The sequence below is a fragment of the Microchirus variegatus genome, assembly GCF_963457635.1.
Source record: "Microchirus variegatus genome assembly, chromosome: 2".
NCBI lineage: Eukaryota > Metazoa > Chordata > Actinopteri > Pleuronectiformes > Soleidae > Microchirus > Microchirus variegatus.
The window spans coordinates 7354066-7376175 of NC_139803.1; the positions used below are offsets into that span (position 1 = coordinate 7354066).

Consider the following 22110-nt stretch of genomic DNA (forward strand, 5'->3'; position numbering starts at 1 on the left):
TGGCACTGTGGCAGGAAAGCTTTTAACAGCACTGGGCCTCACAGCTCAGGAGAAAAAAGTCACTGTTATTCACCGCTCCTGTGTGTTATTCGTCTTTATCTAGAATGATTATCTTAATGCTTCAATATGTCCCACACTGTTCATCTAATTCCTCACGGTTTATCAGGAACTTGCCATGAGAAAGTGAAGATTTTTAAGAAAAGGGAACAATGAATGAAAGTACTTCGAGTCACTCGATCACTGGAGTTCAGTAGCAGCTGCCAGTTGTGCTCTGTTTTGCTCGAATTTGCTGAGGTTTGAATTACAACTTTTGTAATGATTAGTAAAAGTAAAGTACCCTGTATTCATCATTACTTGGAGTCTGTTTTTCAAGTGTTTATATGTGCTGGTGGTCTGTCTCTGCTTCTTCCATATGTGTGTGAGTGAGTCAGAGCGGTCAGCATTAGCCGACCAGACACTAAAACTGGGAGGAAGCTTTGGTCTTTTGACAAGTAAGAATAGTGTGTGTCTGCGTCAGATTGTGGTCTGCAACTGCTCTCTCTCTCTCTCTTTCTTTGTTGTTGGTCATTATTGCCATGGAAACGGCCGCTAAATGAGCATCCTCCAGAGCTGAGAGCAAAGTGTACAGTTCATTTGTGTGTTGTTGTTGTTGTTTTTTGCTGACTTCCTCTGAGCAGCGTGAACTTTGGCACTGTTTTAACACAGCAGGACTCTTTTTGTCTGAAGTCGTTCTTCGCTCAGGTTTATTTCCACCAGTGGCAGTAAATTTTAAAAGTTTTACATTAGCAGCGCATTATTTATCCGTTTAATGCATCACAAACAAACATAATAGCCTAATAAACCAATGAGGCTTTTGTCTAATAGCCATTTATTACCTTTTTAACCTGGGAAATCACAAGCCGTCTAAAATGTATATCACACAAAAATGACAACGGCAAAGAAGCAGAAGACATTGTTGATGAATTTATTAATACATTTTTATCTCTTAACCCTTTAAGACATAACCTTCAAAATGTCTTTTTTTGCTTAATTTAACCATAAAACGACCAGAGAATGTCCTGTAACTAATTACTTTTATATATAGAATAGCTTCCAATATCTGGCAGATATTTACAATTTTCTGCATATTAAAATAGTCTTTGAACAATTTAAAATGAAGAAAAACACAGCAGTTGTAAATGAAGAGCAGATTGTGTGTGTTAAATTTGAAATTGGAGTATGAAACAATATTTACAACACAATTTTTGTCTTAAAAATAAACATCTGCAAAAATAGGTACAGGTGCTCTCTGCACTCTCTCCTCTCTGGCCGACAAAGACGCTGATTCTCCGGCTTCCTTGAAACGGCACGAGTGAAATTACCGTAATAACTACACGTCTGCTTTGACGTGCAACTTCTCAGCTTTCAGAAACCGTTGGAGTTTTTTCCGAGAGCACAAACCGCCGCGTAACTACGGTAAATGCAAAGTGTGTTTGTGCCAGCATGTCATCAGCGATACACTCTGGTTAAATTAAAGCCAGTTAATCATTAGCATCCCAAACTAAAATGGTTTCTTTGCCATTTTAAATAGAGATATTTTACCCAAACCTTAAGTCAATGTTACTATTTTGGTCACGTCGTTGCATTTTCAATGATTCCGACGAGATACCTCAGGGTGTGTGTGTGTGTGTGTGTGTGGCCTGACTTTCTGTGCCGGCTGTCATGCTTTATTGCCCAGGCTGCTGCAGCTGTTACTGGACTGAGCCCTGAACCTGTTCTCCCCTTTGCCAACGACTTGTTTCTCTGCCTTTAGACGTAGGCAGAGATATCATCACCTGCTGGAATCCAGCGCAGGCAGCGCTTCAGTGCCGTGGGAAGCTCTCTCGCGCCGTGTTGCACCTATACTTAGTCAAGACATAATCTGAACCTGAAGACAAGGCACTTTTCATGCAGCGAGACACAGAAAACACTTACCAGCAGCCAAATTGACCTCTCTTTCCCTTTTAAAAGCTCAAACTGGACCTTCTAAAGATAGAAACACGAGTGCATGTGTAGCAGGAGACAGACTTTGCAGGCTGTGTTGTGCTGACAGTGACCCAGCGTCTCGCCTCAGTGGAGTGTGAAGAGATCTGTCAGAGTTAGGCTGACCTCCATGTTAAGAGCTCACAGAGAGAACTCTAGCAAAACTGCATTCCTCACAGTAAAAACCCTTAAAATCCAAGCCTGTATGAATTTTATTCTTGTTTTTACCTGATTACAATCCAGAATATTAGAAGAAACTTAATGTTGTGGCTAATTCATGTTTTTAAAGTTAGGAATATCACAGGATTTCTGTGGTGTAGCTTCTGTCAGTGATGATTCATAGATGACAGTAATCCCTGGCCTCTGTCACCTCAGTGTACGGAGAGGAGGAAATGCAGAATTACTCCAGTGGGGGGCAATGAAATATGACATGATGAATACATTGAGACTTTAAAACCCCACGTTTCACATCCTTGACGTTGATGCTGAAGATGTTATTGAACAAAAATCAGTATCAGTCAGGGCTGAAATTTAAAAACTGTGTCCAAGTCGAAGTCCAGATGAGGTAAAATAACAAAAACCTCCCAGCAAATCATTCTCCATTGCACATTTCCATCAGTATTTCAGTATTTCAGCACAAACAGTCCTGTAGTCTGTTTTTACTACATATATGAAGCTAAAAGAGAGAAATCTCAAACCTTATTTCAGTAAATTTCTATCCAAACGTGGATTCACACAGTGAGCAATAGTGTGGATGTGCTGTCGTGTTTTTCCAGCGGCGGCTCTCTTCAAACTCCGGTGACTCACATGATGAAACGCAGCGTTAATCACAACACATTATGAAGATGGACTTTAATCCGAGCCCTAAATCAAGAGGCTGAGATTGTCAGAGCAATGTCTGCGGCTGTAAGTTTGCTGCGTTTCATACGTTCCAACAAGCCATATGTGTCAGAAGAGAAGAGGAGAAGAAAGAAAGAAAGAAGAAGATGAAAGGGAACGCACAAGTGTTTGAAGAAGAAAATGGAAAAGCAGAAAATGAAATGGACTGGACACAGTAACGGTGGAAAAAGAACAACAGAAAGAAGACATTTATGAATGAAACTGACTGTAAGAAGGACTGAGGTAGAGCTTGAAGGGATGGACTGCATGGAATGAAAGGAGAAAAAAAAATAATCAGACAATAAAAGAAGAATAAAGACAACCAGAGGCAAAGAGAGTGAAAGTCAGCTCAGCTCAGCCACAATAATTAAAAGCAGCCGCCCCTCTGGTCCTTTAAACAACGCTGAGTCGACACTTTTAGACATGAGGAGGCACGTTCACAGCCAAGTCTGTTCTCTGAGAACACGACACACAGCTGCTGAGCCGTCCAGACGCTTTATATCTCTGTCTGACAAACACATATGGAAACGGAGACGTGCTTCATTACCATGTGAGAGAAGATTCACAGGTGTCTGTTCTGTTTCTTCTATGTCAGAATTGTCAGATATTCATATCAGATGTCATTCTCTGTACCTTTTATTTGAATCACCTTGTGCCTTCTGAAGTTTTCTCTCTTGTAAACAATAGATGAAGAGTAAGTTGATATTAATGGATAATAACAGTCATTTATTGCCCTATAGGGAAAGAAAATCTTAACATTCTGCTATCAATTAGCTTTTTGCAATCTGTTAAGAATAAGGGGGATAATGTTTGGCTTCTTTTCTGTTATTTTTCTTCTTTTTTTTTCTTTTTTTTTACTGTCAGCAGATACATTCCCAGCACGTCATGCCGAATCACCATGTGATAAGAGAAGAGCAAACAGAGCCACATGGTCTCGGTGTAGAATCAGCTGCTCTCCTCTCTGTTCCCGCTCGACAACACAGTCCTACAGCAGCTGAACATGTGAAGCCTGAAAAGTCTACACTTTCTGACATTTAATGGACCAAACAATGACTCAATTATGGAAATAATCGTTAATTGCAGCCCTGGCTGAGTTCATTTCTTAGTATAAGTATTTTGTCAAGGTTTTGAAACCATAACAACACTTAGTAAATGCAAAAACGCTGTCTCAAATTGTGGAAAGCAACATTAATAGCTGTTTTGCTCCCACGATAGCTAGTATGCTTTAAAGTAGCTCTGACCCAGCTCGATTCACTTCTTTCTTAAAGATCCAGTGTGTACGTTTAGTGACATTGAATGTCCAGTAACTCTATTATACCAGAAGGGACGTCATTCATCTTTGTGTATGAGCTCTGGCTGCTTTGTTTGAAGCAGTTATACACATATAAAAATATATTTATGGCGAGAATATTTCATTTCTGCCAAGAAAGTGTTGCTGAAGAGTGTAAAAAAAAACACTTCTGCTGCACGCAGAACCATCAACACAAAAGCTGTGTGTAGAATTACACTTAATATTGGCCATCACGCTGATTGTGAGTGTCGCCTGTGTGGAAAATATACATCCATGTGGACTACAAAGGCTTATTGATCGACAAACTGCAGCGGTCCAGCGCTGGAGCTCTCGTACCGACAGAGCCACAGGAGAGAGAGGCTCTTGGACAGTCTTAGTCTTAGGTTCTGTTTTTAATGCGTCCTTGTGTCTCTTACCTGTATTCTCTTACCCCAGTGAGCCATTCAGTCTCTATGCAGCATCTGTCTTATAATATGTTATTTAAGATAAGTGATAAGATGTGGCTTCTTTCATCCCCCAGAGGCTCATTTTAAACTGACAAAGCAGCGAAAAATATAGTCGCGCCGCTTGTTTTTAATAGCTCACAACAGATGTGGGCTTTGTGTACGAGGTGTTAACTCGAGTGTGTGGATTTTGGTATAGTAGTAATTTGCATTGAGAACATTGATATATGGGGTTTTGTATATTTGCACCTGCACCATTTCATATATTTCTCCTCAGACAAATTAAATGTTGTAAATTCCACTGTCACTGTGTTCATACTTATTCTATATGTGTGTGTCTGTGTTTTCTTTCTGCAGCTTTGGCAAGCAGCTCGGGGGCAGACGAGGCTGTGAATGCATCACTTTGGAGCCGTCAGAAATGATTGTGGTGGGTATTAATACCGTCTCTCTCTTCCCTTTTGTCTTTATGTCCTTTTACACCTCGTCCATCTCTGCCCTTTATGATTCATTCATCGTTTCTAAGGTAAGTTGATGTCCGTGTGTTACCCTTTAACCCCTTCATCTCCGCCTCCCTCATCTGTGACCTTACAATCCCCCTCCTCTTCTTCTTCTGTGCTCCTCGTGTACACTGTTATTGAGAACAAACTGTGCCTGGAGTGTTTGTGGAGTACATAATAAGATCAATCAGAGACAAACTTGAAAAATCAGGTCATCGCTGGAGTCTTAATGAAGTGTTAAGAACAGTCTTGAGGCCTTTGGGTCACATTATTTTAAAATTTGACATCTGACACTGAAATACTGTACAGTATGTCATGTAGCATGTACAGTAGTGTGGGAAATACCCGATATTGAAGAGAGCGATTTACATAACTACAAATGTGTTAGTAGAGAAAGTAAATGAGTAACAGTCCAGGAAATCAGGAAACTTCAGCCACTAAACTCTGGAACCAACAAAACAACCTTGTCTAAAGGACTGTGACAAATAGATGTTATTTACAACAGTTACAGCGGTGTTAAAAGCATCAACTGTGAACTCTGAATGAATGACGTTATTGTCATTCAACTGATGCTCTGTAAGATTTATCGAGCACACAACGCTCTTTCGGAATCATCTTTGCTTAAACGTCGCTACTCAAATACCTGTGATCGGTCAGCTGAAGTCAAGGCTGCTGCAAACTCCACGCTGAACATAATCCCCCCGCCCTGTAATGAAAGAGGGTTATAATAGTAAGGTGTGCTTTCTGCAAAGGCATTCAATCGTCAACGACCCCCTGTGGGTCCATTCAGAGGCTGCTGCTGCAGGAAGACAGATTGGCTGGGTATTGATGATCCTCCACGTTCGATTGTGTGACGCTGTGTGAATGTGAAGTTGTTTTAGTGTCGAAAAACGGTTCAGCCGAGCAGCTCAGGAGCAAAAAAAACTGATTTACAAGTAATATTATCCATATTAATTAGTAATAAAGCAGAGGATTGTTTATGTTTGCAGCTATAAACCATCTTTTTTTTGTAAAGTCCTGTCTTTTTTTATTCCAGATGACGAGAGCTGAAACAATTAGTGGATTAATCAATTAATCAATTAATAAATGAGAGCTTTTCTGGTTTCTTTGCTCCATATAAACACAGGAATCATTATCATGTATTTTGGAAAATAAGCTCTATTCATAATATTATGTATCAGAGTCCACAAAGAAAGTGGCAAAAACTTCCTCCCTCTGCTTTTCCTATCTGCTGGAATTTGCTGCATCAAGGATTTAGTTTATTATATCAAATCATATATCATTCACAATCTACAAATTGTTTGTAGTTGTAGCCTGTTATGCATAGATTTTGCTGTAGCCACTGAGTTTGAGACTTAAATGTCACGTCCTGAGAATTAAATAATGATGAAGTGCTGCAGCAGCAGCTTCTCTATTTCGAATAGTCGTGGAATGAGATGATGTTCAGGTATCGATCTGCAGCTCTGGAATAGAAAGGTTTAAAAAAGAACAACATAAACAATGTTGCCTCTTTTTCCAAGTCGAAGAAGAAAAACACATGGAATGATAAAGAACCTGTGTGTGCAGTGTGAATGAACACGAGCATGCCTGCACATACACACACATATACACACAAACACACACACACACACACACACACACACAGCAGAGTGGAAGGGACTGCGGTTTTAGCCACACTGCAATGCAGCCAGTCAGCTAATAGGCACCATGGGAATAGCAGAGGGAGTGTAACTTGTGGCTGTTGTCATGACTCTGGTCACAGGATGGACAGGAGTGACATTCATGGAGTAACAGAGTGGAGGAGTTGTGTGTGTGTGGGTGACTGTGGGAATAGAGGGGAGAGTGTTTGTGTGGAAGTCAGTCGTGGGAAAAGGGGGAGAAAGAAATGTTTGAATAGAGCAAAAATATGTCGTCTATAACGGAGGTAAGAAGATGTGAAGCTAGTCATGTCAACGATTACTCGATTAATCCATTATTAATCGATTACGAAATGAATTGTCAAGGATTTCGATTTTTTTCATTATTAAAACAAGATTTCTAAATATTATTTCAGCTTCTTAAATGTCAATATATTCATAATTTCTTTGCTCCAGATATCAGAGACATCATTAAAAGTTAGATGGACATGAGATACTAAATAAGTTAAATTTTTCAGTTTTCGGCATCTGGGGAGAAAACGTCGTCCACTAAAGTTGTTTTATTTAGAATAAGAGGAAAAAGTTAAAGGAAAAAAAATTTCAATTTTTATTTAAAATCAAGCCATGACTTCAATCATCATCATAGACACATTGATTTAATGATCTCTGAGGCCACTGCAAAGGTTTAAACTGGAACCAATTCTTCATCCCCCTCCACATCATCAGTTCAGAACCTAAAGGCAACAGTAATGGATGATAGTATTGTTGGTCATGGGACACAGAGAGCACATCGTCAGCTAAAGAGAGAGCGATGTACGCAGTTCCATGGTCACAGGACAGACATGAAAGTCTCATATAGTACATTTCTAACCTTCTCCGTCACCAGGAATGTCCTGTGTGTTACCTTCAGGCTGTTTCTCTCATGAGGCTCATTAAAACTGGCCGAGATGACACTTTTTTTCGCTGTGAGGAGGGACACGTCGATACCTTTTTACAACAGTTATTTTCTATTTTATAGCCGCGCTGTCCCTCGCTGCAGTTTTTCCCCTCACAGCCACACAATGCTGCGGTTGTTCCAGCAGAAGTCGCTCACACAGGCCTCTGTTCCTCTGTCAAACATCGTGTCGTCGTGGTATGAAGTAGTAGCTGTTAAATCCTGTTTTAGTAAATCATCTAGTGACACAGAGCAAGATAAACTCGGAAGGCTGTGTGTATTGATGGCATCGGATAATCCCATCCTGTTAACAACGCTGTTAGACTTGAACTTCACATTTTTGTAAGCTTTACATACACTCTTAGAAATAAGGGTTCCAAAAGGGTTCTTCTACAAGGGCTGAGGTTCTACCTGGAATCATTTGCCTCTTTAAAAGGATTCTTGGTGGAACCCTCCAAAAGGGTTAGGGGACAAGCCGGAGAACCTTATATGGTTCTACTTAGCACCTTTATTTCTAAGAGTGAACTTGTTCCATAACTTTAGCCCCAAAACGGACACACATATACATTTAATATTAGTTTCAAATATAAATAATCCTCATAAATTATAATTTCCTTTTTTCAATTTAAAGAATGTTTGAATGCAAACACAAAAAAAAGGATCTATGTGCTCTTCTCTGAAGTTTAATTATAGGATCTAAGTTTAGTTTAGTGTAAGTTTTTCCCCCAATTTGGACACAGAATGACATACAGGAGAACAATAACTGAACGATACCATATACCTAAGGTTTATTTGTTTGTTTTTTTTTTGATAAAGAAAAGCAATAGATTTGGATCATTCATGTTTAATGTGTTCTATGTGTGGTTTCCAGCAAAGAATGCTGTTGCACATGCTGTCATCGTACAGATATTGACCGTCTTGACGTTACGCAATGGAGAAAGAACAACAAACACATTCTTCCTTTAACAACAAGTAAAAAAAAAAAAAAAAAAAAGATTACAGGGGATGAATTGTATGGCCGGAATCTGTGTCCTAGTGCTGAGGACATTTGTGTATTTTTACAGTTTCCTGGAGGAAACTGTGTGCTCAGTGTGTTCTCTGTGCGCGTGTCACACAGCGAGGCAGAGCGATCATGTGAGTGCAACGTGTTGAGCAGCTGAACTATGTCTTGAACTCTTCCTCAGCCCTCGGACGAGCACAGAACTCATTTAAGTCTGAGGCAGAAAGACGGGAAACTCTCGCCATCATGATTTCAATTTCTTAATTTAGTTCTTTTCTTTCATGTGCGGCGGCGGTGGACGCCTGCCCAACAGGATGTAACGTGTCAGGACTTTTGAAATTTTGGACACGGTGTTTTGTATTCAACTTTCCATCCCTTTTTTTTTGTGGTGGCATTTCCTGTGTTTATGTGTCACGCTGCTGGTCCCACGTCGGCCTCAGGATGAGTGTGCTCCGCTGGCACCGGTTCTCTGTGCTATGGAAGAACTGGATGTTCAACCAGGAGTCTGTGGAAGAGCAGGGCCAGGTCACAGAGGCTGGAGAGCCAGACGCAGAGCGGCAGGAAAAGCAAGGGAGCACAGTGGAGGACTTAGACTTAAAGAACTCGACAGATGACAGGACCCAGATTTTGGATTATAAGAATCAGAAATCAAAAAGTGCGAACCAGTGCGTGGGATTTACTGATCAGAACACGGTTCATGAGTCTGAATCGCTGAGACGCAGCTGCTCTGACTGCGAGGATCAGTCCTCCAGCTGTCCTCACACGCCCGGGAGTTATAGCTGCGAATCCCACAGAAGCGGCTGCTCTGAGGAAGGTGTTGACTCTGTGTTGCAGGTGGATAACAGCAGCGAGGGGGACGACAGCTTTCTGCAGAGAGAGGGCTCCCAGCGGCGGTCCAGGCGGCGCTTCAGGAGGGTCAACCCCAGAGGAGAGCGGGAACTCATCACTGACGGCCAGGAGCCCACCGGCTACAGCACGGTAAGAGTGAAGTCATGACTAAGAGCTGTTGTTTGATGGTTAGGACAGCACTTATAGTTGTTCTGGAACATGTGTTGTTTTTTTACTTCTGTGAAACCTGCAGACACGAGGACAAACGAATGCTTTCAGATCACATAAGTTGGAAAGAATTGCTTCAGCTTCTGTTTGCCAAAGCTTTTAGTATAAAACGCGTTGAAGTCTTGTGTTTTATGGTTTTCTCAGAGCTTTTAAAGACTAGAAACTACTTTCAATACAAGTTTAAAGGGGATTTTTTATGGGGACAAAATCAAGAACACTCGATACTGCGGTGGGATTCCCCAAAATGATAGTATAGAAACTGACTCTGTGCAAGTTTGAGTTTCCCTCGCTGTGATAGGATCTCTGTGGCCAGCAGTGTGTCAGTTACAATTTTGACTAATCACCACAAGACATGCTTCATGCGCACACACACACACACACACACACACACACACACACACACACACACACACACACACACACACACACACACACACACACACACACACACACACACACACACACACACACACACACACACACACACACACACACACACACACGGGCACTCAGTCTAAGCAAAGCTCCCTGGAGAGTTACAAAGGGGGTTTAATGGGAAGCTTAAAGCGTCCTCTGCCGACCCCACCTGCTTTCTCTTATCTCTCGGTGATTGTTCCACATTTTTAAACGATATATCTCACTCTTGAATTCCATCACATTCTGCTCCATGGCTGCGTTTATTATACAAGCGTATAAAGGCCAGTGCTAACACAGCAGTGCTGCAAAGGAAGGCGGGATAAGAGTCATCTAAACAGTGCAAATAGAGTTGGAATAGTATTATACACTTGTTTTATTCCTGCATTACATCCAGCGACGCATTTGTCAACAGATAATAACAGAGCCTTAGTGCTCTGACGTGTATTATACCCTGGCCATTGTGAGGCGAGTGAATGGAGCCCTTGACATACTTCCTTTTCCTTTTATTAAATGAGAATATAGATTAGACGATGATGATGATGATGATGTTGCTCTCATGTTACTGTTCCGCTCTGCATCCTCAGGATTATGTCATAACAACCATGCAGGAGGACACATACAGGATATATTCACTGTGTGTCTACCTCTGTTTCTCAAATCGATTAACATGTACTTTTTGTGTCGTGCAACATGAGTCACTTCTGGTTGGAGCACCTGTTGTTTAGAAAGAGGCATTGTTGGGGAAAAAGCAGGTCATTTTTGAGGCTACCACACACACACACACACACACTGCTGTCTGCTGACACTGTGGGTGGCAGATAGGAAGGGGAGGTGGGTCTAACTGTGGAGTAAACAGATGCCTGGGTAAGAACAATAACAACTGACTTGCTAACAAATGGGTATGCGGTGAATGTTGATGGCAGCTTCTCTTCGTTGGACTCAGTTTTCTCCCCCATAAAGAGAAAATGGGGGAAAGAAGCTTAAACATGTTAAAATGAAAGAATATACAAGAATATAAATAAAAATGTAAATCCTCTTTGCTACGTTCAATAGAAAATAGAGAAATAAGTACATTCTCTGTTTAAGGCTCATATTTGGGCTATATTTTTTAATTTTAAACTGCTGAAATATACTCTAATCATTCTATATACTTATGGAGACAGATATCTATATATATATTATACAATTTAATGCATGTGAGACGTGTATAACTCGTACTCGATCACACTTGCAGTACATGCACGCTATAAGAGAGCTGTTTTCGTAGTTTTGGCTCAGAGGATGTTGTTCAGTGGTCCTAATAACATCAGTAATCCATTATCACTGCTCTGCACTGGTGTCTGGTATCTGTCCGTCTCCCTCTTAATGGCCTGCTCCAGAATGAAGGTTTTGGAAGCGTTGAATTGAGTGGACTGGAGGAAGAACATGTATTATAGCGTATCTTATGTCTTGGAACAGACGAGACGAAGGACAAACACGCAGCTTTGACCTAAACAAATAAATAAATCCCGTTGACGGACGAGGCAGAGAAACACAAAGACTTATATATTTGTTGTTTTTGTCTTCTTTCAAATCGTATTCTGTCTGCACCGGCTCTGCATTCTCTCACGATTGGGATTCACTAATGACTCATGAGTCAGGAACCAAAACACACACGTGTGCACATTGCAAAGAAGCAGACGCAGAACGGTGCAGAGAGTCACTTCATTAAGGCAATCAGATCCCTCACTGGACAGATAGTGTGCAGATGGATAGACCCATAACCTCATTTGCCTTACAGGAGGGGAAACCTGTGGGAAGGGCTTTTACTGTACGTACACTAGTATAACAATCAGCAGGATGTTTAAATACACTTCTGTGTGGTCATACTCCAGAATAGGTATTGTTTTGTTTTGAATATCTCTTTTTTATTTGATCAACATTCAATCGCTAACAATATTGAAGCGGGAGCATGAAGCAGCATCCTCTAAGCAACGGTATGTCGGCAGCGGCGGAAACACCACGTCTATTGCAATTTCTGTGGTCGGCTTGCTTCCTGTACCGGAAAGGCACAAACATCAGACGTCTGTCTCTCTTTTTTCTTTTTTGTTGTTGTTGCATGCTGCACAGCTCCAGCAGGTAGTGAACTTCTATCAGAATGAGTTTGGTAACAGATGCTGAAGAAGGATTTTGTAGGTCACTGTCTTTGCTGTAGTCGTCCACACAAGATATCACAGCGTATGTTCTGATGAGCGAGGAGAAATCTCTGCACAAGAAAAATCATATCTTCTCGCAAAAATAGGTCACAGTAATAAGGAGCTATACCTGACCCAATATAGTGTACATATGTTCAAATATTATGTGTAGCACATGCAGTGTCTCACAGCAAAGCAGATACTAAATAGATCTCACAGTGGTGAGTTTTATTTTCAAAACACGCATTTTGTCCAATCAAAGAGGTTCTGTATCAGTGACTCTGTGTGTGGAAGATTCAGGAGGATTGAATAGAATTCCTCTATTGTCATCATCTGAAAAAGTGAAATGGAGCATATTTAGAGAAATTAAACATGGCAGCAATGTGCTAAAAAGATAAAATTATAATATGGCTGCAACTAACGATTATTTTCATCATCGATTATTTGTTTGGTCCATAAAAAATCAGAAAATGTTGATCAGTGTTTCTCAAACCTGTCTCGTCTTGTTGTTGTGTCCAAAAACCAAAAGTTATTGAGTTTGAAGGATTTATTTGTTATATGCAGCGAAGAAACCAGAAAATATTCACATTTAAGAAGCTGAAAAATCAGAAAACTGGCTTTAATTCCTTAAAAACATATAAAATAGTTTCCATACATTTAGTAATCGGGTATTTGTTTCAGTCCTAAATAATAGTAATATTGCACTGATTGTAGATACAACTTATGAATGTAAAAGGTTTCTCAGGAAATTCAAGCTAACTTTATTATTTAATGGGTTTAGATTAAATTTAATCCAACATAAAAAGCACATTAACACACCTGATGACACCACCTTTCTCTTTTCCGTTAGTGATGACTTGATCCTGACGTGTTAAATTTGGTGAGATGGTGTTTTTTTTTTGTGCTTTGTCATTCCTCAAATATCAACTCATAGAGAGTGACTCACGCAAACGCTGTGTCATGATGGTGTGAAGAGTACAGTCGTGACAAAGTAAGTGCAGGGGCATCGTCTTTCCTCCTCTGCTCATGTTTAAAGGTCACTGCCATGAGGTAAAGAGAAGATGCACTTAAATGTAACTGTGGACTTGTCTGGGAAGCACCGGCCACTGTGGTAGTCTGTTGAAAAAGAACATTTCCTGCGCTGATTGTGTTTGGACTGAGCTCAGTGGTGTCGGTGGGGTTTTATTGGGTTTTGCTTGGCATGGCGAGACGGTGAAAGTTGTGAACATTCCCGTAATATTCCTGGCTTCATTTTCATTGTCATTAGCCTGCACGCATGTGTGGGTGGGTGTGTGTGTGAGTTTTTATAAAAACTGCAGATGTGTTGTGCCTGTGCAAGGATTTATATGCAACGCTGAAACTTTCGTCTGGTCTCATTACATCAAAATGCAGGTGGGGTCAGAGCAAAGCCCAAAGGTGCTGCTCATCAGCTCTGCCTCTGCTGGACCGAGCAGGGCCCCATGGGATTATTATAGTAAACAAAGTAAAGTATTATTTATTTTAAGTTATGTTTTTATTATGAGTCACATTGAACAATAGGAAGTTTCTAGCTGCTTGTTTTCATACAGACGGCGCTCTAACTTCAGATTAGGAGTTGATGATGAAGGGCGAGAGGAAGGTTAACGACTGGTCTGGAAGGTAATAGAAGTTGACAGGTGACCAAAATAAAATGAGTGGGTGTGCGGCAGCATAACGGATGTGTTATGGGAATGGAGGTGCAGGGCAGATGGGTGAAGGTTGTGGGAAGGTCGTGGCGGGGAGTTTAATGAGGAAGAGCAAGGATGGAGGAGTCAGGTACAGGTCAGACGATAAGGTAGAGAAGGAACGGTTAATAGTGCTTGGACTTGTGCTGGAAATATATGTGCATGTACTTGTTTTATTGGCCTGTAAATGTAGAAGGAGCTGTTCTTTTGAAAGCTACAGACCAAATTAAGAAGTATTTTTCATCCAAACAGCCGGTGGGTACAGCGATACAGTGACTTAGTCTGGAAAAAAAGACCCTCATGATAGTCTTGGAACAGCTCCTTCAAACACAAACTGTATTCAAACACACTCTCAAGTATCCAGGAAAAGGTGGTGTTCTTAAACATCTGGTGTTTGCAGCTGCACGTCACTTCTCTGTGTACGGTGTAAAGCGGTAACTGTCTGTGACAGTGCTGCTATGTTAGGGCAGCACAGTGTAGCAGTGGGGCCACTCTGTGAGGCTAATTTTAGGCATTACATCAGCACCACTAAGACGACAACCTTGTTGAACTGCCTCTCTTCTCTTGTCCTCCTCTGCACTTCCTCTTTACCTCTGTCCTCCCTCTGTGCTTGACCTTCATCTGCTCTGTTTTCATGTGAAACATGACATATTGATTCACTTTGGTTTTCAGTTTCCTGATGCAGAGCTTTTAAAAATCTGACTGATCCACTTCCTCCTTATTTTGTAAACAGCAGGTTTGAGTAAAGGTACAGTTTCCTAACAGTGGAAATAAACAGATGTTGTTCTGAAGACAAAGCCTTCACTCTTTCTCCCTTTCCTCTCCTTCACCTTCCCGCTTGGCAGCGTCGCTCTTTCCCTCCTCTGCATCCCGCCTCCTCTTTTCCTCTGTTTGTCTAAATGTTTTATCTACTCTTCTGTTACTCCTTTACTTTCTTACACCTCTCTGACTCACTGTCTCCTCTAATTTGCGTTCAGTTATCCTTACCCCTGTTGTGTTATTGTTTCTTAATCTTTATGTTGACCTTCTTGGGTGGGTTTGGAAGTTTGTTGTCCTCATTTTTGCGTTCCTGTGTGAGGGGGAAATACATATTAATATATCAACGCTGCAGAGTTGGGTTGTGACCTTGTGTGTGTGAAGTTCAGGAGTCAAATCATCTTTGCTTTTGCAGTTTTCCCTTTTTTTTTCTTCCTCTGCCTGCTTTCATGTTTTTTTGCATCTCCAGCTCTTTTTAGGCTCTTTTTGAATCCCTCTCTGTGGGGACCGGTCGGAAAAGGGAAGGGCCACAGTTTAAATGGCAGGAATTCCTGTCCTGTCTCTCACACAGACACACACACACATGCAAACAAACACACAAATGATGAGCTGGCTGCAGCCGTCGTGTTCCCATGTCTCTTTGTGTGGGCTGCGAGTTTATTGTTCTGTCTTTTGTGTGACCTGGACTCACTCAGTCTCAGCTCTCTCTGTGTACCCACTATTCTTTACTCTGGAAACTAGAGATTTAACCATTTTATTACCTCATAACTGACACATCTTTGGCGTTTTAATCACCCGATCAATAATGGAGAACGGCTTGTTGTCTCTTATCCGTACAGATGCAGCTAAACCTGCACTCTTACCTGATGATATAGTAGAGAGAGTTGTTGTAACTGAACCTTACATGAATACATCGATTAAATCTCCTCTCATTAGCGCTGGTGTTAAAGGGAATCTGTCAGACTCTATGCACAGCAGAGAAATGTGTGGCTTTTATTACAACTCAGCACTTCTTTGTGTGTCTCTGTCTTCATGCACACATACAGGGCAACACGGCTGCAGTCAGCTGACTGGGTTTAATTAGCCTGGCAGAACTGATTAGCTGTGAGCGCACACACACAGATTCCAATTGTCTACTTTAAGCAAAAATGGAAAGTGTGTTTTTTGTGTGTGCGCGTGTGAGTGAGCCTCTGTGATTAACACAACCACACACCCACACACAGGATGTGTGCGAGTCTGTCTGTCTGTCTGACAGTTTGTTGTTTGACAGGTGGCTTCATGCCTTTTGCTACCTGCTTGATTTTCTTCTGTTTTCCAGAAACATTTTGATGTCTCTCACCTTTTCAGCTACACACACACACACACACACACACACTCTCTTACATTTCCCTCTGCCTTTATCCATCTCACTTTCTGTGTCTTCCGCTTCTTGTGCTCTTTGATTTATCTATTTATTTTTAATCTGACGTCTAGTTTATGCATCGCGCTCTCTCTCTCTCTCCTCTTCATAAAACTCTCACCTGATTTAACCTGGGAAATGCAGACACAGACGCGTGTGCACACACACACTGCAACAGTGCATGTGAAACAGGAAGCCTTTCCTCCTCCTCTCTCATGTGTATCCTGCCCCATGTTTTGCAGACATACCTCAGCCGTGATGCAGAAAAAGCATGCGTGCTTCTCTGCTTTTGCAGCTTAAATCAGAGCAGACTGTTGAATCTGTAGATTTGGTACCTGTCTATGTCTGTATTATATATTTCTTCCATTCTGCATTCCGTGTGATGCATTTACATCCACACACATACATGTCTGTGTGTCTCTTGTGTACACAACACTCCCCTGAAGGCTGGGCTCCATGTGCTTGCGTCTGATTGGCCCGCGAGTAAAAAGATGATGTCATTCCTAGTCGGGAGGTGCGTATCCTTTCACACACACACACATATGGGAGAGAGAGAGAAGCGAAGGCAGGGATCCTGGTTCACAGCTGCATGCAGAGCGAGAGTAAAGAAAAAAAATGGGAGCAGAGGGAGAGAAAGAGAGGGAGGGAGGGAGGTGAAGATGGAAACAAAAAAAGAGCTATTTTAAGGTAAATGTGATGGACAGACATGGCAATTGTAAGTTGGAGGGGTAGGTGGAAGATGGAGGGGAGACGGAGGTAGACGGGGAGGGAGGGAGGCTCAGACCTGAACTGAATGAAAGGAGTGGAATGGAGGAGATCCTCCTCTCTCTCTGAAGTGTTAGGGACCAGAGAAACGTCACCCCATCAAACGACCAGACGGCTTTTTCTGTTCTTCCCTCCTCTCACGTCTTTGTCTCAACAGTCTAACAAACATTCATCACAGTTTCTAATGGAAATTTGCCATAAAGGGTTTTTACAGTTTTTAAATGTCACCTTTTAAGCAATACTTCCTTTCTTTGTACTTAAAAATTTAACTTCTTTTTTGCTGATATCCTACATTCCATGCTCGGACAAATCACACTCGGACTGCTCAGCCTTTATTACCTCAGCGTTGTTGCTGGATGGGAGTGATTTATCTGCGATCACAGTGCCTTTTATTACACATCAAATCCTGTCGACGGTGTCACAAATCCTCCAGAAGGAGAAGAGGGGAAAACTCGCTCATTATCGCGTTTGCAAAAAAACAATGCCACCGTCTGTCCCTTGCATCTAATTCTTGGGGGGCTTTGTGATTTATGCTCCCCCAGTACCCCCCTTTTTCTTTTTTTGGTGTAATTTATGCAGGACGCTCACAAAGTGGAGGGGGTTGCCTCAATACACTCAGCTTTATGTTACCAGACGATCAATAGAGATGCTCCCTCTCTTTTCCTCTCTATCTCTGTCTTTTCCACTCTCCCTCTCTCTCTTTCATCCACATCTGCCCAGCAGCCAATCCATCTAATGCAGTTTCCCTTGCTTCATCCACACCCCACCTCCCATCCCCTCTCCCTCTCTCTCGCTCTCTGCACAGGTGATGTCATTCTCTTTCAGCTGGATTCTCCTCCTCCCTTTTCCCTCCTCCCTTTCCCTTGCTCTCTCCTCCGCTTCCCATTAGCGGCTGCCCTCTCCACAGCGCAGCATCCTATCTACAGGAGCTTTTACTTGGTGGGTGGTAGGAGAAGAAGTGCTTTAACCAGGGGGCGAGATCTTGAAGCCAGGGGGAACGATCGCTGGCTCCTGCCATGGATCGCATGCACCACTGGAGCACTGTGCAGAGATAAAGAGTTGCAAAGAGACAGAGGAAGGAGTTTGACAGAGGACTGAGGAGGAGAAACGAGCTGCAGCTCAAGGATACAGGCTTTTTTTGGGGGGGAAGTGTTTGGATGACTTCGAGTCAGGCAAGAAGGTTCTTCTCCCTGAGGGCTGCAGATGCATGGACATATCCAGCCCTGGTTCGTTAATTAAGGAGGGAAACCCCTTTGCTTCTTCAGTGAAAGTGAACATCCAAGACCTGAAAAACCTATTAAACTTGGATTTTAAGTTGGATAGCTTTACATTTTTCCTCCCTGCAACCTCCATCACCTCCACCTTTTGGGATACATTTTAAATCCCCCGAAGATTACCACTCAGTATTCAGGGCTATTTTTTAGTCCCTTTCAATGCCTTAGTACAAGAGAGAATACGTGACATATGAATGGATCCACATCACATCCTGACAGACATCCAGCCAATTCAACACTGAGGATTTTTTTAAAACAAAAAAAAATCTCTTGCAACAAAGAAGAAATTAACTGTCCCGTTCACCTATTCATATTTTTTTTCTTCATCTCTTGGTAAACGAGGGGGAAACTTCCCCTCACTGGCAACCCCTCCCTCCTGTGGAAATGGCTTTCCTAGTTCGTTGCTATGCCAACTGCTTGCAGCCGTGGTCCTCCAAAGTAAGCGATGTCGTAATCCCTTTTCTGGCCAACGCTGCTGGCTTAGGATGCTGCCGCCTTTCTGTGTGTGTGTGTGTGTGTGTGTGTGTGTGTGTGAGAGCGAGAGAGTGAGACAGGGTGGGGGGTGAAAGAAAATGATTTACATGCATATAATGTATATATTTGTAATTGATCACATGCAGAACATAAATTGTGATTCTCTTTTGTTGTTTCAACACTGTTGAACTGTCACCTTGAAATAACGAAGATGCAGAAGTTATTTTTAGCTTTATCATTTTTTTAATGGCTGCAGCAAGAGAGAATGCTCACTCTCTCTAAAGGAATGGCTGATTTCATGTTACCCAAAAAACATGGCACATGCCCCTGTGGGCTGGGAATGATAGTCTTAACGGTCTTGCACTTGGAGTTGAGCAAAACTCGCGGCTATTTATAGCCTACGAGTCTATTGTGTACAGTTTGTGAATTGTGATTTCAACAAAAACTCCCCAAATCTGCGCAGAAACACGCTGTTGTCATCAATATTTCTACTTCCTCCCATAGTTCATTGACGATTCACAAAAGTTGGCCTTGTCGGAGGTGAAAATCTTCATGATGCAACTGTTTTTGTGTCCTTTATGGTTTCACGGTTTGTTTTTTTCCTTACTTTTTCATATTGAAGGTGCGATAAAAGGAAAAAGAAGCCCGGGTGGCATCATGCCAGGGCCTCTAGTCGTCGTAGTACAACGGCCGTAAGACGCATCCTAATGTGTCTGCCTCTCTGGGACCATGTGTCTGCTGGGTGCTGAAAGCCTCAGAGATGTTTGTCTTCGTTTTTGTGTCGTGAATGTGTGTTTGTGTGTGCGTGTGGAAGCTTTTAAAAGGACGAGTAATAATTATGTCTCTGGAGAGTGAGGTGTTAAAGCTGGAAGATGTGCAGAGATAACACATTAAACTACTGTTAAATACCTTATTACTCTGCATCGACTGAAAGAAAGGTGATATTTGTTGGTTTCTCTTCTTCTAATCATCTTCTGATTACTTCTCGGTTTCTTTATGATGCTGTTTTTACACTAACTTCACTTGTATCTGCGCGTTATCAGCGTCAGATTTACTTCTTTTTGAATCAAGGTTCCTTCCAGTCTGTCGTTAATTGTTTCCGTGTCCGCGATGAGCCGACCTTTTATTACAAAGGTTAATTAAGTTTTCCTTTCCTTCCAATTAGGTAACATGTGCTGCGTCTGGAGGTAGAGTCGCAGAAGATTAGGGGAGGGTGTTTTAAATCCTCTGGAAAGGTTCTGTGAACTAATTTGTGGAGATGTTGAGGAAGAAAGATGAAGAGTGTTGCAGAGTGTTTAAGCGAGGGAACAAAGAAAATGGAAAAACCTCTCAACCAGTGGTTTTTATTCCATTTGTTAAAACCAATTTTATCATTGACTGCCTTCTCAGCATAGCAACAAATTATTTTCCTGAACAAGTCGGTGTCTTTAGTGTTGACTGTTTTGTGCTGCCTGGGATTTATGTTGGACTGAACTTGAATGCCTCTCAGTAGAGAGCACAATCACCAAGGCCAAACAGTTCTATAAATAGCCCTGATGATTCCCTTAGAAACGGACAGAAATGTTCTATTTTACAAAGAAAATACAGCATCTGCCCACTTTAACTAAATTGAATGGGTCCATCCTTGGCTTATACCTCATCAATCAAATATGGTATAAGTTAGTAAGTCATTTTTTTGCAGGATGATCTAGGAAAGACATAATGAAGCAGTCTATTCTGCAGCAAATGCTCTTAGACTGTGCTGCTATGGAAACTTTTCATTTTTTGCCATGCAGTCTGTGCCTTTGTTCAGTAATTGTGTTCCAAACTGCAGCTCTAACCATATAGCATTACTCTCTTGTTCTAAATTCTGATGTCAGAGAATAGTTATCGAAATATTGACTGCGTGGTTGGAAATTTGGCATCAGATGACAGACGGGGGATGGGGGGGGAGGGAGATGTAGGCCAGTGGAGCTGCTGTGAGAGGCCGAGATTCATTTACATCTCCACTAAACAAACACGGGCCTTTAAGAGGCACAGTGTCTTGTTCCGCTGCTGTCTTTATGAGGCTTTTAACTACTTGCTTACATTTTCATTTGTTTTATTACGTTGTTGCTCTCATCCCAGCAGAAACTCCAAAGCTCACATCCTCGTCTAAATGTGAACTCTCTGACCCTTCCTGCTTCTCATGTCGGGCCTGATTTCTATTTCTAAACTTCCTTTTTGAGTGAGGACTCCTTCCTGTCTTCCTCTGTAGTTCCTCTTCTCGTTCTGTCTGTTTCTAGAGAGGGACTTTTCCATCCTGTACTACATCCATCTATCTGCTACATCTCTTTTTCCTCCGTTGCCCTCTCTCATTTCCCCATCTATTATTTAAACGTCAGTAATGGGGTCTGTTGATGTTGTTGTTGTTGTTGCCAGGCTGATGCTGGAGCTGATGCTGCCCTGCTGTGCCATATCCTCACTCAACTGCTTGCCTCATGTCTTATAAATCACTGCAGCTCCTTCTGAAACCATCTGCACCCTCACGTGCCTATAACCTTTGCTCTCTGTGCTCCTGCAACCCACCATCACCCGTTACCAGTAGCATCTTATAATTAGTCTCATACTCAAAGCAAAGGCAGTTCATAGATTTGATTCTTTCCCCACATTCAGCAGTTTCTTACGAATTACGGCTTGGATTGGCTAAAAGAAAACATATTTTTTCAACACATAACTCTGTTGTAAAGTAGTTGCACTGAATAATAATAATAATATTACTACTAATAATAATAGGACTACAGTTTCATTTGGTAACGACAGTAGGAGGTTTGATTTAGGCAAACTAAATCAAGCTGGTTAAGTTTATTTTTTAGATGACAAGCAAATTCTTATGTGTAGTTCCACTGAAAATTGACATTTTTAAACATCATGGTAGATGGCAACGTGAAACTGATGGACCGCTGAGTGGAATAAAGGTATTTATTATTCCTTTGACCCCCGTTTCTCACCGCTGTGGCTTCATGCCCAGACACTAGCCCCTCACTATAAAGGTAATAATCAAATGTATTGATTCTCACGCATGAATTCAACCTCAAACAGAACTTTATATACATTTTTAAAATTCAATTAAGATTCAATAAAGCTATCATCCAAACTGACAAACTTTAGAAACAATTTAAAGTTGCTTCACGACTATGTGCACAAACATATTTTAGTCTCATGACTTGAGAGGAAACAATAACCCACAAACCAAAGGGTACGAATAAGAATATCTGTGGCTTGTACTTTCTCAGACATGCAAATGAGCTACAAAAGTAATAATAAAGTGAAAGAATGTGAGATTTAAATACAGATAAGGGCCAGTGTGTGTTATCAAGAAGTCACACTATCTATAAATAATTCACGTTATAGTCTGTGAGAGTCGGTAAGTATGAAGTTAAACTATAAAG

The 22110-nt window shown here is 41.5% G+C and overlaps 1 protein-coding gene across 1 annotated transcript in view; it reads left to right on the top strand.

Moving 5' to 3' along the window:
- The window catches only part of rapgef6 (Rap guanine nucleotide exchange factor (GEF) 6), a 90424-nt gene that overhangs the window by 28119 nt on the left and 40195 nt on the right, over nucleotides 1–22110 (top strand). Inside the window, exons 5-6 of the mRNA XM_083910740.1 lie at nucleotides 4972–5041; nucleotides 9517–9660. Coding sequence (XP_083766866.1) covers nucleotides 4972–5041; nucleotides 9517–9660 — 214 coding nt within the window. The remainder of the gene's footprint in view (nucleotides 1–4971; nucleotides 5042–9516; nucleotides 9661–22110) is intronic.